General features: G+C 37.6%; 1 protein-coding gene across 2 annotated transcripts in view; it reads left to right on the top strand.

Annotated features, from left to right (window-relative positions):
- SP3 (Sp3 transcription factor) overlaps positions 1-12715 on the top strand; it is a 34738-nt gene extending 22023 nt beyond the window's left edge. For both annotated transcript variants that reach the window (XM_054069923.1, XM_054069924.1), the window contains 3 exons: positions 1898-2090; positions 8486-8682; positions 10969-12715. In XM_054069923.1, the coding sequence (XP_053925898.1) occupies positions 1898-2090; positions 8486-8682; positions 10969-11285 (707 nt within the window). In that variant the 3' untranslated portion in view covers positions 11286-12715. The remainder of the gene's footprint in view (positions 1-1897; positions 2091-8485; positions 8683-10968) is intronic.
- The last annotated feature ends 3487 nt before the right edge of the window (positions 12716-16202 follow it).

Here is a 16202-nt window from a genome sequence, read left to right as displayed (position 1 = left end):
GGACTCCTTATGGTAACAGCAAAGCTCAGTGAGCAGGTGACGTTGGACAGTGCAAAAGCTTACCCTGGTAGTTCTACTGGATGTTAGCATGTGTAGAGTGTGCTAGCTCCTGGATTCCCACAGCTCAGAGCGCGTAATATTCATGCAAATTTAATTTCTAGAATCAACTTTTGCAGCCAAACTGGACAAATATCTCAGACTTCCCTGTTTCTGACCTGGAATTCTCTTCCCAGTGCAGTGGTTTCCTAGAAAAGTGTTTTAACTTCAGTTACATCAGTGATGTAGTTTACAAGCACAGTCCCACAAATGGCTATACATGTGCAACTAAAAGGAAGGCAGACTGTGCTGTTGAGAAGACTGGAGTGAGAATTTATTAGCATGAAGCAAATTTTTGTGCATAGCTGCATACTTTGTCGCTAAACTGATGAATGCCGGAGGTCATTCGGAAGGTAGACTAAGTGACTGTTACTCTTTACATGTTTTATTATTCATTTCTTTCCTAATCTTTACTAGGACAGGATGCTGTTTATGATCTGACCCAGCGAAGTATTTCTTATGTTTTTATCCTGCCATCTGTGCAGCTTTGCCTTCACAACACAGATTATGGCTGACACGTGGACTCCCAGAAAGAATTTAGAGTAGCCACAGTGTTCTGTTAAGGTTTCAGTGTTTGAGTGGGGTTTGAGTTAAGAGTAAGAACCTACGTGATAACTGAGTTTGTTCTGCAGAGAAAGTAGTTTCTTAAATGTATCCAGAAAGACAATGTTTAGTTTGAAGCTTCTACCAAAAGAGAAAAAAAAATACATATATATAGATATATCGTTCACTTATTAGTTTGTGCCAGTGGCTAATCATTTACACTGAAAAACATAGAAACTAAACTACCCTGCTGAACCAAAGAAGGGGCTGAGGTTCAGCTTTCTAAAACAATACATAGAAGCTGTCTTTTTTTTGAAATCCAGGCTTAGACTTTCAGCACATCGGGAATCCAAAATAGTGTCTGAGGGGAAAAATGTTCCTATTAAAATGTAAATTTGTTATAATAGTTGTTTCACAGTGTACTGTGATGCTGTGATTAGTACTCGGATTAGATTGAATGACTGCTCTGTAGGGAGGGAATACTCATACTTGCAAACATCCATCCTGTGATAACATAAGAGGCTTTTTTGCATCCATGAAACAGCAAAGACCTATTGTGACTACTAGCTCATCAGAACTTTAAAGTGGCTCGTGTGTTGTTTACCTCTCTCTACTGGTGGATAACATTCTTTCCTAAATGTTTTCCTCTCCATAAGTAGTGGAAAAGACATGAATGTGAGGTAAGAACAGGGAAATGGAACAAAGGCATGATTTTTTTTTTTTTAATTTTCCTTAGATATTTTCATCTTTCATAGGTCGAAACCTTTTATTTAATTCATTTTTTATATTATTTTGTATATTGTTGTGCACACTGAAAACTTCTGAAGAAAAAAGGCTCTTTCTACTATGTGTCACACTAATTGAGAAATCCTGTGGAAACATAAATGGCTACTCAGGATCATTTGAAACATGAATTTAAATGTTTCCCAACCTCTGTCCGACCTCTTATTCTTCAATTTTTCCCAGGTTTCAAGCAAGCTAAGTCCCCCTGGTGACAGCATTCCCTCTACCAAGAACAGTTCAAACTTAAACTTTAATACTTCATTATAGCTTGTCTTCTACTTTGAAATGTTTAGTAAGGTAAAGTTTTTAAATACGTTACAGGTTACAGGGGCACAGAAGCAATGTCGGTGTGCACTAAAGGGTGTTGACTTTTGCCTGACATAGTGCTCTCAACAGTAAAAAGATTTGATCATCATGGTTTCCTTCTCTCTATTTAATGGGCTGCTTATGGATCCGTGTTTGTTCTTTTCCTCAGATATTAGGATTAAAGAAGAGGAGCCTGATCCAGAAGAGTGGCAGCTCAGTGGTGATTCTACACTGAATACCAATGATCTGACACATTTGAGAGTACAGGTAGTGGATGAGGAAGGGGACCAACCGCATCAAGAAGGAAAAAGACTGCGACGGGTCGCTTGCACATGTCCCAACTGCAAAGAAGGTGGTGGAAGGTAGGGAAATGTTCGGTGTCATGTAGTGCATGTAATGATGAAAACAAATAATGAGCAAGGAAAAAAGGAGCATTAGTTAACTGCAGTTGTCTGCAGTGACATAAATCTGAAGGCTTATGCAAAGAGCTTATGCAATAAAGGACTGCCATCTTTATTTCTGAGTTTCGTGGATGAGTGGATTATACTTCATTGAGGTGAACTGGAAAAATATGGAGTTACGTGCCACCTAGCACAAGTGAGGAGGATAGAACATTGCCCTAAATAACATGAAAATGAAATATTTTGGAATATGCACATTCATGATTGGCTTCCTATCATATGTCAAGGACTTGATTAAATCCTGTGTTCCTACATGTCCTCACTGATTGAGCATTTTTTTCCACATGGATTGCTTTAGAGTGTATTAAAAAAACCAGTGATCCTGGTTTTCTTGTTGTTTGGTTTCCTAAGGAAAACAAGGTTTGTATAATAACTCCAAATACGAAATTTTGAATTGATTGTTTTCTGTCAAAGTTAGCGGAGATTTGGCTAACAAAGAGGTATGAAGTTCTAATTCATATAAAACTTCATGGCTGCATAAGAAAGTCATGTTTTATTATTTTACGTCTCATGAAAATATTCTTCAGCTTTTCGTTAGAAAGAATTAATTTTATTCCGAACCACTTCTTTTTAAAGATCTTGATTATGGATATAAGAGAGGAAGTGGGGATTTAGGTGTGTTTGTGCTTGATATAATTGTGCAAGGGCTTATTTCTAGTATACTAAAATTAGTCCATTTTAATAATAGCTACTTCTCTAAAATGGAAGTGTTATTTATGTGAGAGCTATAGTGTAAATAACTGAGTTCTCTTAAAGAACCTATCAGTGTCCTATGGCTCTAAAAGTACTGACTGAATATGTCTATTGTCAAGTCTCTCAGGTTTTTTTTCCTGTATATTCTGGATACCTTTACAGGCACAGAGAGGTAACGTCTTAGGCAGCCATGCTGAGTACATACTAAATGTTTAAGGCGAAACTCCTTTCATATGTTTACATCACCAGTTAAGCTAGTGATAATATCTGCAGTTAAGGTTATAGAGCATCTTTGTCCATCGCCTTCCTGTTGTTAAATTCCTGTGTGTAGTTCACTGAAACCTGGCACAGATGTTTCAAAGTTCTTGGTGAACCTTGACTCTGCCATGAAGATCTGCCTAAAGTACGGTCTGGGTTGAGATTTGGTTCAGTCCAGGAGACAGCTCTGAAAATGTGATTTGCACTCTCTGTGCTGTTAGGAAACAAAGTGATTTCACATGTTGCATCTTCCTTCTGTTCTGTACCAAACTGGCTTTCATTTAGAGACATCTTTAGTTTAAAATCGTCTTCCTCCTAAGTCGAGTTGCTGTAACACCAAATTTTAAAGTTGAAGCCCAAGAGAGAATCTTTTTGTGAGATGGTTTGGATGAATTCTGGAAAATGGTGTAATCTGACTGAAACTCGCATATGGGAATTTGGGAAGAAGTTAAGAGCTTGAACAGAGTTAAGATAGGTGAGAACCTGAACTCCACTGTAAAGGAAGGACTGGACACATCAAATGTACCAAGTAAGTAGGAAAAGTAGGACGAGAAGTCAGGACGTGAGAAGAATTAAGACTGGAATAGAAGCAGGATAATGAAGGAGAAAAGGAAACAGAAAAAGTAAAAGTGTCTGTTGTTGCTAGAGCAACTTTCCCACCGGAATGCAGAAGTACTTCAGAGTCTAGCAAAAATTAGTAGGCTCTTTTGGAGGGATATTTTTCTTCTCCTTCTGATACATGTTGATCATGTTTCATAGCTGCTATAGTTGCTTGTTTATCTCTAGTGCTATAATTTTGAGTTTTCATTTATCTTTCAATTCTGCTGGTGACTCGCAGAGTTTCAGATAATAGGACATTTGCTTTTATAAATCTCTAAAGACAACATTCACAATTCTTAAAATGATGTTAAGGTTGCAAAATTGAAAACTTGGACTTTGGCACATGCTGAAGTTAAGATATTCTGGGTAACTTTAATCCCTTGTGCATATATATTATCATTTAGTATCTAATTACATTACTGTGTACTATCTTTTTCATGTGACGCCAGTGCTGTTCAGTGAATGGGATTGATAATGCACAGGGAGTGAATCAGGGCTGTGTAATGATTGGCAGCTGCCTCTCTTATTGCAGGAGTTGGAAGGCATGTAGGGAATGAGATATGGGACTGCAGCAACGGGGCTTTGAAGTTTTGGAGGCATTTGTCTGTCCACCCCACCTTTTCCACTGCAGAAGTACTTAGTTCATTTGAAGTCAATTGAGCTGAACTGTGAATGTCTACGGTAATAAAGAAAATATGCTTCTGCTATGTTGAACTCGACACCTCAGGGTGGTGGGTGTTGGACAATTTTGGCCTTGATCTCTTTCTGTCTCGTATTTGTATCTATGAAATGCTTGTACTAGTTCAAGTTCACTACACAAGGGTGTTGCAAGATGATAAGTTTATTGATGTTTGTGAATTGCTTAGACACTGTGGGTGTTGTGAGTACTGTGATGGAGAGAAAAAACTCATGGGTAAATGGAACAATTCTGTACTTAAGATAGTAGTTAAATAATATGTAACTAATAAGAAAAGCGCATTGAATCAGTATGAAAATGCTGAATAACATTTCAGTCAATGAATATCCTGTGCTCTGAATGGGGTGGGAAAAGGCAGTACATGGCTTCACATATCCAGATTTCATGATCATTTAATCTTTTGTGTTGCCTTAGTTTTGACATTTTTTTGTGTCTTCTGTTTTCTGGTAGCAAAGTAGAGTCAAGGTGTTCTTTTTTGTTATATGTGGGGTTTTTGGATTGTATTGTTTGACTCTAGATACAGAATTAGACTGCATTGCAGTCTTCAAAGGATTTCTCTTTGTACTAGTCCTATGAAGTAGGAAATCAGTACTACCTTTACATTACGGGGCGGGCGGAGGGAAGGGAAAGGAAGAGGGTGATGCATTAGACGTGTAAATTAAAATCCTAAAGCATCAAGGTAAGCAAGTAGAGAGCGAGAGAGAGAGATGTACCTCAAAGGATAACTCTGACCTCAAACTGCATGAGGCTTCTAGTTAACGTGTCTGAAGTTTGGTGGAAAGTTTACCCTCCTCTTAGTGAGATCGGAAATTGCATTGAGATGTAAATACTACTGTCTGGATCTATAGAGGAACAATGCTTCTGAGTACCACTTCAGGTACGTAACTCTAAACTACAGATTCTTAAAATAACTAATAACTTTGTGTTTTACCCCTGAAACCTAAAGTCCAGTTTCTCAGCAGATTAAAGTGACTTCTTGTGAAACCATTGCATTCTGCATGGTTACTGAGAAACCTGGTTTCCAGTCTTTATAAAGGTGAAATGTACTATGAAAATACTTAAATACTAACTGATTTGAAGACTCCAGTTGAGGGCTAGGCCTGAGGCATATCCTTTCACTGAATTATGGTGGTTATTGGCCAGTGCAGCAAGAAAGGCCTCGTACTATGACATGTTAGGGCATAGTGCCAGACTGTCACAGCTGCGAAGTGTCCGGATATAATTTAGCTCAAATGTAGTCAGTTTAAAGCACACGTGAAGCAAACATGCACATGCTACATGAAACTGTGTAGAATAAGTACACTTAGTTACGCATTCACAGTAGTCTTATGGATGTCGTTCTGTGAATCCCTAACTTTTTCCCTCGCTTTGAACTTCAGCATCTGCAAAGAAATTCTGTTACCAATTATGCGAGCTGCTTTGAATTACATAGCTATACTACCTATGCACAGTAAGCTGATCTTGAATTGAAACTTGGTTTCCTTCAGTCTAGACTAAAGGTGCAATTAAGCAACTTCAAATGATTGACTTAGGAAATTATTCTAAGGAAATTTTGGTGTGATTTCATGGCATTTGTCACATTTATATACTCTATCGTGCAAAGTTACAAAATATTTGTACTGATCATTGCGGAGGGGAAGACTATAGTATACTTGGAGAAGGTGTGAGGACGAAATACAAAAAAATCCTATCTACAGAAATATATTCTCAAATGCAGAAATACAATTTGTTATAAGCACAGGCTGAGCGCTTCTTAGGGTTAAATGGAGTTGGAAAGGCAATTAAAGATATAGCAGGATCTTGTGGAAAGTTCTTTCCATTAACAAGACTGTATAATGGAGAGGAGCCATGGCTGTTCCTTTGCCTTGCACAACAGTTGCTGGATGCCTTGAGGCACCAAACAAGAGGACTTGAAGAAGAGCTGTCTAGAAGTGAATCATTAAATGAAGGTTAACGTTGACCCTGCCTTTGAGATTGGTTGAATGCTCAAAATTTGTGAATATTGAGCTTTTGTGTAGGTGGCATAGTGCGAAATACCTCAAATTGCAGTTATTTTTGCTTTTTTAGCTTGACTTGAGAGAAGGCTGTAGAAGACCGTGAACCTGACAGTTCAGGTGTAGCAAAGCTTCCCAAAAATGGGCATTTCAGCTGAGGTAGGAGGTGTAAAAAAGGCAATGTTTGTCCTGTTCCAAAAAAAGTAATTTAAAAAAGGAAAATTAAGTCTAAAATATTCTTGCCAAGACTAATAATGGTGGAAGAGCTTAAGAAGTCAGATCAAATGTCAGAGAATTTTTTGCATGAAATTTATAAACAGGCTGGATAAAACAGGCAGGTGAACTTTCTGTGAGGCTAAGGATTGAGGGGTGGCAATAAAACAACAAAAAATTAGATAAGCAGAATATCTTCTGTCACCACATCCATAGTCCGCTGCTACCAAAGTAGGGTCGAAAGCCTTCTGTACTCTCTACTGTGGCCATTGAATTTGTTCTGAAGTCAAAACCTACATTGTCATGACAAATAATTAGTATGCAAAAAGAATAGTGTTCACTTCGAAGACAAAATGACTAAAGTAGCACTACAAAGACTATACTAAAGACTAGCACTATAAAGATCTATACTGAGACTTCTTAGAAACATTTTCTAAGACTCAATAGAACTTCTAAGTCCTTACTTTTCTGGACTGTCTGGAATGTTTTAGGTTCATACGTGCTTAGATTGGAATTCTCTTTAGATGGTGTAAGCTTTAAGAGTAAGTTAATTTCTGTGCCTATTCAGAAATGCTTACTGGAAGCGCTGGCTCCTTAAGTGTGTATGCATTTTAGCCCAAACTCCTATGAGATGTAAATTAGCATTGTTTTGAATGCAGGGATGACAGTCTGGGTGTAATAGTTGCTTCGAAAATCCTTCAGCCTCTGGACAGCTAAGCAAAAGTTGAGCACTCAGTTTAAGGAAAAAAGTTGCCCTGGGGAGGCAACTGAAAATTGTATAATGAGTCATGGAGACTGGAGTGCCCAAGACTATGATTTCAGAATCCACTTAAGTTATTTTAAGTTAACATTGCTGATAAATAAGGTGGCCTAATGCTTGGTTGCATTTTCTGATCTCCTCCCTTGTACCAGCATTTACCATTCATAAAGCTGCGTTGTCAGTTGGATCTGCTCCTTGGTGTGCCCCTTTCAGCAGCAGCAAATGCTAAGGCTGGCTAAAATCAATCGTGATACCCTGTGCTAGCCAGACCAATCTCTTTCTCTGGGTCTTCAGAGGGTTTTATCTCCCTTTGGTGATTTTATTTAAAAAAGGAAAAAGAAAGTTAGGCTTTTGTGTTAGTTGCTTCCTCTGAATCAATCGCCTACCATTTCAGTGAGGCAGCATCTTAAAATAGGCATCAAGCTCAGTAGTCTGGATTAGACTGTCTGTGAATTATGTGTTGATTTTGATGGATTTTTTTTTTTTTTCCCCCTGATATACCGAGGCTTTAATTTAAATGTCAGCAAGATCAGCTGTTTCACTGCCACTCCTTTTAGTGGAAATATTCAAGTTAATATGCTTGTCCGCCAACCCCAAACTGCTTCTCAGGTTTACCCAAGATGCCAAAAGTCCCATCTGTTCTCTTCTCAGTTGCCAGAATCTCCAGTTTCCATTTTGGCAGTTGCAGTCATTTGCATTTTTCTTTGCCAAAACTGTCTTTGATTATGGTAAAGACTCAAACTGGGAGAAATTTTAAAATAAGGGCACCTCAACATCGAAGTAGTATGAACTGCTGTAATGATTATATTTCCAACTTAGATACATGTATGCTTGCTAAAGATTACACTTCTATCATTTAAATTTCACATGCTGTTGAATTTATAATTTTTTCAGAATTGGGAAAACTTAGTTCCAGCTTCTTAGGGAGTGCACTGGACTCTGGCTGTATTTGAAACAAAAACAGGAAGCTTCTTGGATTGGTTTGCAGATCTATTAGTATATGTAATCTCACTTACATGTATGACCAGTATTTAGGAGCAATGTATTAGAATGAGTAACTTTTCTTTTTTTTCAATAACAGAGGCACCAACTTGGGAAAAAAGAAGCAACACATTTGTCACATACCAGGCTGTGGCAAAGTATATGGGAAAACTTCACATTTGAGAGCTCATCTCCGCTGGCATTCTGGAGAGCGTCCGTTTGTTTGTAATTGGATGTTCTGTGGTAAAAGATTCACTCGCAGTGATGAGCTTCAGCGACACCGAAGAACGCACACAGGTTTTCAGTCTTTGATTCTGGTGCCTTTAACTAAAGACATGTCATGGAGAGGACTTGGATAAATAACTTTTAAGAGGAGAACAGATCTTTATATTGGATTGATTTTAATATAGCATGACTTTTCTAAACTCAGCTACTATGTAGAGCTATGTATACACTTCAGTTTCTTTAGTAGGTCTGAGGAGGAAAAATGGCTACCTTTCTTGATTCAAAACTGACATTAATTTAATATTTAGCTAGTGGAAAATGTCCCTGCCCATGGCTCGTGGGTTGGAACTAGATGATCCGTAAGGTTACTTCCAGCTTAAACCATTCTATGATTCTATTTAATATAGCTTAATTAGAATATTTTGTTTCAGGTTCAGCAATGCATTTCACTTGTTTTGAATGATATTACAGCTCTTCTTCCAGCTTAAAACTTCAATAATTTTCTCTCATTTAAAAAAAAAAAGAAAAATAAAAAGAGAGGGCTAAATGTCCACTTGACTAGGTGTCCGCTTGAGAGAATCACGGAAGGGCATGTGATGGTGCATCATTTTACATCTTCTGGTTTCATGGTTATACCACCCATTAGGGACTCCGAATTCCCATTTCTCTTTTTGCCTAACACAAAGAAAAGAAATTAGTCTAGTTCTTCCACCTGTTCAAGGACCAGTTTGCTTCAAATCTATTGTCTGTATAACCCATTTCCCTGCAAACTGAACCCATAATTACATTCTACAAGATGCTTACCTTTTAAAACTAGACTATTTGAAAAATCCACTGATAAGCAAATAAATTATTTATCTATTATCATCATTTACACTGCTTAGACAGCTGTCTTTGCAATGTCTATGAAAAATATTTCATGTTTTGTACCTAACAATATGCTTTTGTTAGACACTTTGGATGCTTGAACCCAAGACCCGTTGAGTGATCCAGCTTGGAGGGTGTGGTTAATGGCTTCTAATGTACCTGCGTACCAATAAAACGTAGAGATTTGCGGAGATCTATCTTTAGACCTGTTTTAACATCTTTTTACTGACCTGGAGGAGGCAACAGAGTGCACACTTCTTAGGTTTATGGATGATGCCAAACTGGGGTGACCAGTTAATGTGTTTGAGAGCAAGGCTGCTATTCAGAGGAACTAGGGCTGAAGGAATGGGCTGACCAACCTTATGAAATTCATCAAGGATAAACACAACGTATTGCACCTGGGATGGAGTTAACCCTTGCAGCAAAACAGGCTAAGCACTGACTAGTTGGGAACCAGCTCTACCGTAAAGTACCTGCAAGTCTTGACAGACAAGAACATGAACGAGAGCCAGCAGGTAACGGTGGCTGGGGCTGTATCAAAGAAGCAGAGGCACTGGTTCTAGGGAAGTGATTATTCCCGTCTTAGTACTGGTTGGACTGCATCTAGAATATTGTATCTGTTATAGTTTTCAGCCCCCAGTGTAAGAAAGACATTGATCAACAGGATTGAGTTCACTAAAGGGTGATCAAGATGATCAGGAAGCTAGAGCATTTGCCTTTTGAGGAGAGGCTGCACGAACTGGGCTCATTCAGCTGCACAAAGAGAGGAGTAACAGCAGGGGGTAGTCTAACGGCAACCTTCTAGTCCCTGCAAGGCCACCATTAGGAAGACCAAACCAGACTTTGTCATGGTGGTGCATTGGTGGGATGATGAGAGACCACAGACGTAAGTTGAAACAAGAGAGGTGCAGACCAGATAGGTCTGGGCATTGGAACAGGATGCCCAGAGAGCTTCTGCAATCTACATCCTTAACGGTTTTCAAGAACAAACTGGATAAATTCCTGAGCAACCAGGTCTGACCTCGTAGCAGACCCTGCTTAGAGAAAGATCAGACTAGAAACCTCCAGAGGTCCCTTCAAACCTGAATTACACCATGATCACGTCTGTCAGTCTGAAGTGTGATTCTGCAGGAGCTCATAACATTTTTCCTGCCCATTGTTTGGCAGATTTTGTTCTCCTCTGAAAAGTTGTTTATTGGTCATAATTGCAGTGAAAGTTAGCAGCCTGAGGGTATGAGATTGCAATAATCTTTAGCTTGCCTGAAAGATCTTCCCAAACTCAGACACAGAAAAATATGAATTCTATTAAAGGGTTGATATAGGTGTCTAGAAATTTAACACTCAATTTTATCATGTTGGATTGCTTTTTTGTTCAGTATAGATGTTGTTAGAATTCTGTCTTTTAAAGGCAGTAAGTTATTTCAATTTTTGATGTACATGTAATATTTTTAATGTTGTTGAAAATGTCTTCTTTATTATCTTCTGTGACAGGTGAGAAGAAGTTTGTGTGTCCAGAATGTTCAAAACGCTTCATGAGAAGTGACCACCTTGCAAAACACATTAAAACACATCAGAATAAAAAAGGTATTCACTCCAGCAGTACAGTGCTGGCATCAGTAGAAGCAACATCTGATGATACTTTGATTACTGCAGGAGGAACAACACTTATCCTTGCAAATATTCAACAAGGTTCTGTTTCAGGAATAGGAACTGTTAATACATCTGGCACCAGCAATCAGGATATTCTTACCAACACTGAAATACCTTTACAGCTTGTCACAGTTTCGGGAAACGAGACAATGGAATAAATATTACACAAGATACCTATTAATTGTGGTTATTTTTATACAGTAGTGAGAAGAATATTGTTCCTAAGTTCTTAGATATCTTTTTATTGATGTGCAAAAATTTTTGGATTGACAGTAACTTGGTTATACATGACACTGAAATGCCTTACTTTGTATGATATTCCATAGTATATTAAAATGGTAAAATTGCATGGGTTTTGTAGGTACTTTTGGAATCTAGAAAAGATGAAATTTTACCAAGTTATATTAAAAAAAAAAAAGAATTTAACGATGGAAATGGTAGTCTAACCAAATGCATCAATCCTGTGTGGTTTAGTGTAAAAAAATGAGAACATGTTGGTATTTATCTATTGTAAGATAAAAGAAGTTGATGGGTGAGAAGAAATCATGTTATGATAAAAGAAATTTTGTAATTTTCTTGATGACTGGAATTTTTATTATGCATAACTGACAAATCAAGTTTCCAGGCAAATGTTACATAGTGTAGGCTTTACTTAGCTCATCAACTTGTCATTTTGAAGCTAATTATTTTAATTAGGTTAACTATGTACAATATTTTAAGCATTACTCTTGTAAGATTTTGAAAACTACATTTTAACATGGAACTGTAGGGATAGTCACCTTTTAAATCCTGTTGAAAAGCCATGTTTAAGATTTAATTTGCCAAAATGATGTCTTGTTAATATTCTTTCAATAACCAAGGTGGGCAATATAACCAATGTTTAAAAAGCTTAAAACGTTAAAAAAAATATGTATAGGTTGAGGCATTTGAGTGGTAAAGCAAATGTTATAGTGAAGTATATCCCTTCTTTTGAACATTGGAGGACCAAAAATAAGGTGTATTGCGTCTCAGCAGTGATTTTTATCAGATCTTTTTCCAAAAAAACATCTGTCTGCCAGGGCCTTAAAAGCCATTATGTAAATTACCAGTAAAATAAAACATATGCAAATACAACAGAAAAACCACTTCCATATTGACAGTACTCCCAAACACATGGATATAGTCATAGTGAACTAGGGGCTTTATGAGGTTTTTGTTTGTTTGTTGTTTAGTTTTTGGTTAGTCAACCTGCATTTAAATATCAGCCATCTTTCCTTTTTTGCTTCTTCCTTTAAAAATTGTATGTATCCAGTACATTTAACTGATAAACATATATGTTTTTTATTATGCTGAATTTTCTTTTTATTTTTTAATTACTGTTTATATTTTCAATTATAGAAAAATGTACAAAATAAAGTTATATAGCCAGTCTGTAAGTGCTATACCATTTTCAAAAAATGTACAATAATTACTGCAGTTCACCTATTTACAAACATTTGGAAATCTGTTCATTTGTTATTCTTAAAACCACCTCAAATTTAAAGGCTACCTTATTGTACGTTTAAAGTGTATTATAACAGTGTGGTAGTTAATAAAACACTATTTTTTTTTCTTTTGACTTGAGTTTACTGTAATTCTTGTTAACTAACAAGGTGTAATTTCCTAATACATTTGATACCCTGAGATGTTTTATTATTTTGCTCCAGATGGTGGGAAGTCGACATGGTGTTTCCTTGTCCTTATGGGCAAGGAGATGGTAATATACCACCTTTGTCACTCAGAAAGCCCCATCTGTATGTGCCTGGACTATATACTACGTTGGTGTAGTGGTAACTTTTTTGACCTTATACTGGCTGTGAGCTTAGAAAATATGACTGGAAGTGTGAGGTGATGATTTTAAATGGAGCAACAAAGACCAGTGAGAACTGCGATATTAAAGTGATGATTGTATATGATGCTGTAATGAAAGGGGAAGGCTTTCATTTGTGAAGTCTAAAGATTGGGAGTATCAAATGGCCTGAAAACAGGTCAGGATAATTTAGGATAAACCAGGTAGAAAAGAGGGAGCTGGAAAAAGTCATGAAAGGAAGATTTTCTTGCATTTGCAGTTTAATGAGAAAAAAATTAATGCAAATCTTTTGAGATTCAGAGCAGGAGAAATTGACAGAGAGAAAAGGGAGTTAATTCGTCATTGGCTTAATCTTCTATTTAATAAAATAAGAGTGAAATTGTTTAGGAAGGCACAAGAGCAACAGCTTGGGAGAGAAGACAGTTTTCCTTAGACTTGCACCATTCCATGGACATTGTTGAGTCCAATTCCTTTAGACAAGTAAATGCACATAGTTTCGAAAAGCTGGTGTATTTTGCAGAGCGTGTTAATGCTGTTTCTCATTTTTCTAGCTATTTGTAGCTATATTAGTGTATTATTTTAAGAGAGTGGGAAAAGGATTACTTTCTTAACGAAACTACTTTTCAGTACAAAAGTTTTATGGCATAACAATTTCACTGATATTCACTTGTGGACATAGGTGTTTTGGTGTGAAGGGTTTTAATGTCTCATTGCTGAAGATGAGATTGCTTTATTTCTCAACACTTTAATGCTCAGTATATCAAGTGGTTGCTTTAATTAGCGTTTCGGTGGCACAAATTTTCAAAATGGTATTGTGGTGTTAAGAAGCTTCAGAAGGTAGAAATTTTGGAAGAAAGTAACTGGAAACGTGTAGGAAAAAGTCTGGTATAAAGCCTGTGGTGTAAGGGCTGTGTGCCTAATGCCTCACAGCCATAGTGTTTGTGTTTGTTATTTGAGGATGCTGCTGCATTTGTTCACAAGTTGCATGGCAGTAGCTTTCAGAAGATCTCTGCTCCCCTCCAGGGCAACGGTTCACAAGCCCAGGTATAAGATTTTTGGAATATCTTGGATTGTGTCTACCTCATGGCTCATTTTCATGGTCACTCTAGCCACTCATATGATACCAACACAGAATTGTGCACTCTGTAGAAGGCTCTCTGAGTTTATCTGCGAATTGGTTCTTCATGGGTTCTTGATGATGGTTGCTTGATGTGTCTCTTGATTATTTTTGGTACAATCTGTAGCATTTTACATTTTTCATGTCACACTTCCTCGCTTGTATAGTTTCTTGGCAATGTAGCTTTTAGGTCCTTGGATGGTTTGTATTTCTTGTGGTCTGGTGTAATCACAAGTTCAGAAGACCCTTAAAACTGGTTCTGCAAGAGAGCATGAGCTTGAAAGCGGCCCATGTTATCAGTTTCAACAGTCGGGGTACTTATTTCTAGTAAGTATAAGGCCTGTACATAAAATTGCTATAATCTAAGTATTCTCGGGCTCATTTGTGAATGAAGTAACGGTTTGATCCTTGCAAGTTACACACTACTACTCGTTTTTGCGGAGAACAAGAGGTTTTAATCATTGCTAGTTACAGGGCCAAGGGGCAGTATGATTAAGGAGGATGATGTAATCAAACATTTGTGAGGAGCAGGATTTCTGGTTTGAAGATTCAGATTTCACTCTGGGAAGGGACTCCACAGAGCTCCTCTTTCAGCTTGTCTGAACAAGAAATATCAGTCTTTGGTTTGAGGCATTTTGAGATGTTGGAATCAGTAAGATAAGCCTTGCAAATGGCTTCAGGAAAGCTCTTAACGAATTGTTCTGGGTGTTGGGGAACGAGGCTAATAGTCACCTGTCCAAGTTAAGAACCAATGAGCGGGTGGCTATCTTTCCTCCAGCTTTTTATCACCACCATTACCAATATAAGTGTGAAACATGCATTGTAGAACAGGGCAGAAAAAGCTGATATGGCTGGCTCAGATCTTATCTGGCATATGGTATTTTCTATAAAGAGACAACCTTCATTTGATGTTTCAGAATTGCCGCTCACTACTAATTCAGTGTATGCTGGTACGTGTTTTCTAGAATCCATGTCTGTAGGACATTTGCTAGAATCTTAGTTGGATGTGTAGGTGCTTTATGCACCATCAAGTATTGCTGCAAATGGGATCAGTAATTTATCACAAAAACCTGTGACCACACTTCCTGGCAGTGAAACGGTGGTCTGGGAGCCTTCACGTCTCTTGTCCAGATAAATTGATCCTTTCCAATTCCTGAGATGTCCAATAGGTCACAGGGAAAAAAATGGTTAAAGTAAAAAGCTTTTGTGATTTTGAGGTTTTGTAGCAGTCCAAAGATTCAAGTTTTCCCTTTGCTTAGAATTGTGCTGCATGCCTTTTTGACACAGTATCTCAGACTGTGCTGTGGAAACCACTATTTATTATAAAATGTTTACATAATTTAATTCTTAGGTACACAATATAATATGTACTGTGTTGTATATAAGATTTGCATCATTCTTCAGTGTGAATGTGCACGGGGAGGTACTACGTTATTTGAAGATTCATTTTCACCCAGAAGCCAGAAATGTTCCTGCCAGTGAAATCCCATCCTTCACTTCGGCAGTAAGTCTCTGCTACCTCTTACAGTCATAGCTAGCTACAAACTATGTGCATAGTAAATCCCATAGTTCGGTGGTCACTGGACCTAAAGTTGCCCATACAAAAGAAGTTTAAGGTTTGTGTATTTTAAAATTAATTAAAACATTAAACAAAGTCTGCTGGGTAATAATACATGGCTTTTCTCTGATCACCCAGCAGATAAAAGACCCTGTGCTACATTTAAGTGTTTCTAGAAGACAGGCATTACATTAACTTTCCACGCCAATGAGGTACTGGAGGTTTGCATCAATCTTCTGTGCTTGAGTTTCTGAAATCGTACCAGAAGGAAACATCCTATACAAGGGGTTCTATCTACGATCTCTTCTTCCTTCTTAAAAATTAAGAGAAGAAAAGCCATTTCTGACTCAAACCAGAGAGTCTTTCGAACTCCAGAGCTCACTTTCACATCTTGACATTGACTGAACCTCTTGTCTGGACAAGTGGGTACGCAATCTCAAGCCCTATCATCGCTAAATTGGCAGAAGAATGCTGTGAGAATTAGCTGCAAGAAAATAACTTTCTCCCCTGCCATGCTTTTCTTCAGCTGAAAAGCCTAACTACAAGTATTTTGGACTCAACATGAGATGGAC

This window comes from Cuculus canorus, chromosome 6 (assembly GCF_017976375.1).
Source record: "Cuculus canorus isolate bCucCan1 chromosome 6, bCucCan1.pri, whole genome shotgun sequence".
Lineage (NCBI taxonomy): Eukaryota > Metazoa > Chordata > Aves > Cuculiformes > Cuculidae > Cuculus > Cuculus canorus.
This window is presented reverse-complemented; position numbering and strand designations above follow the sequence as displayed.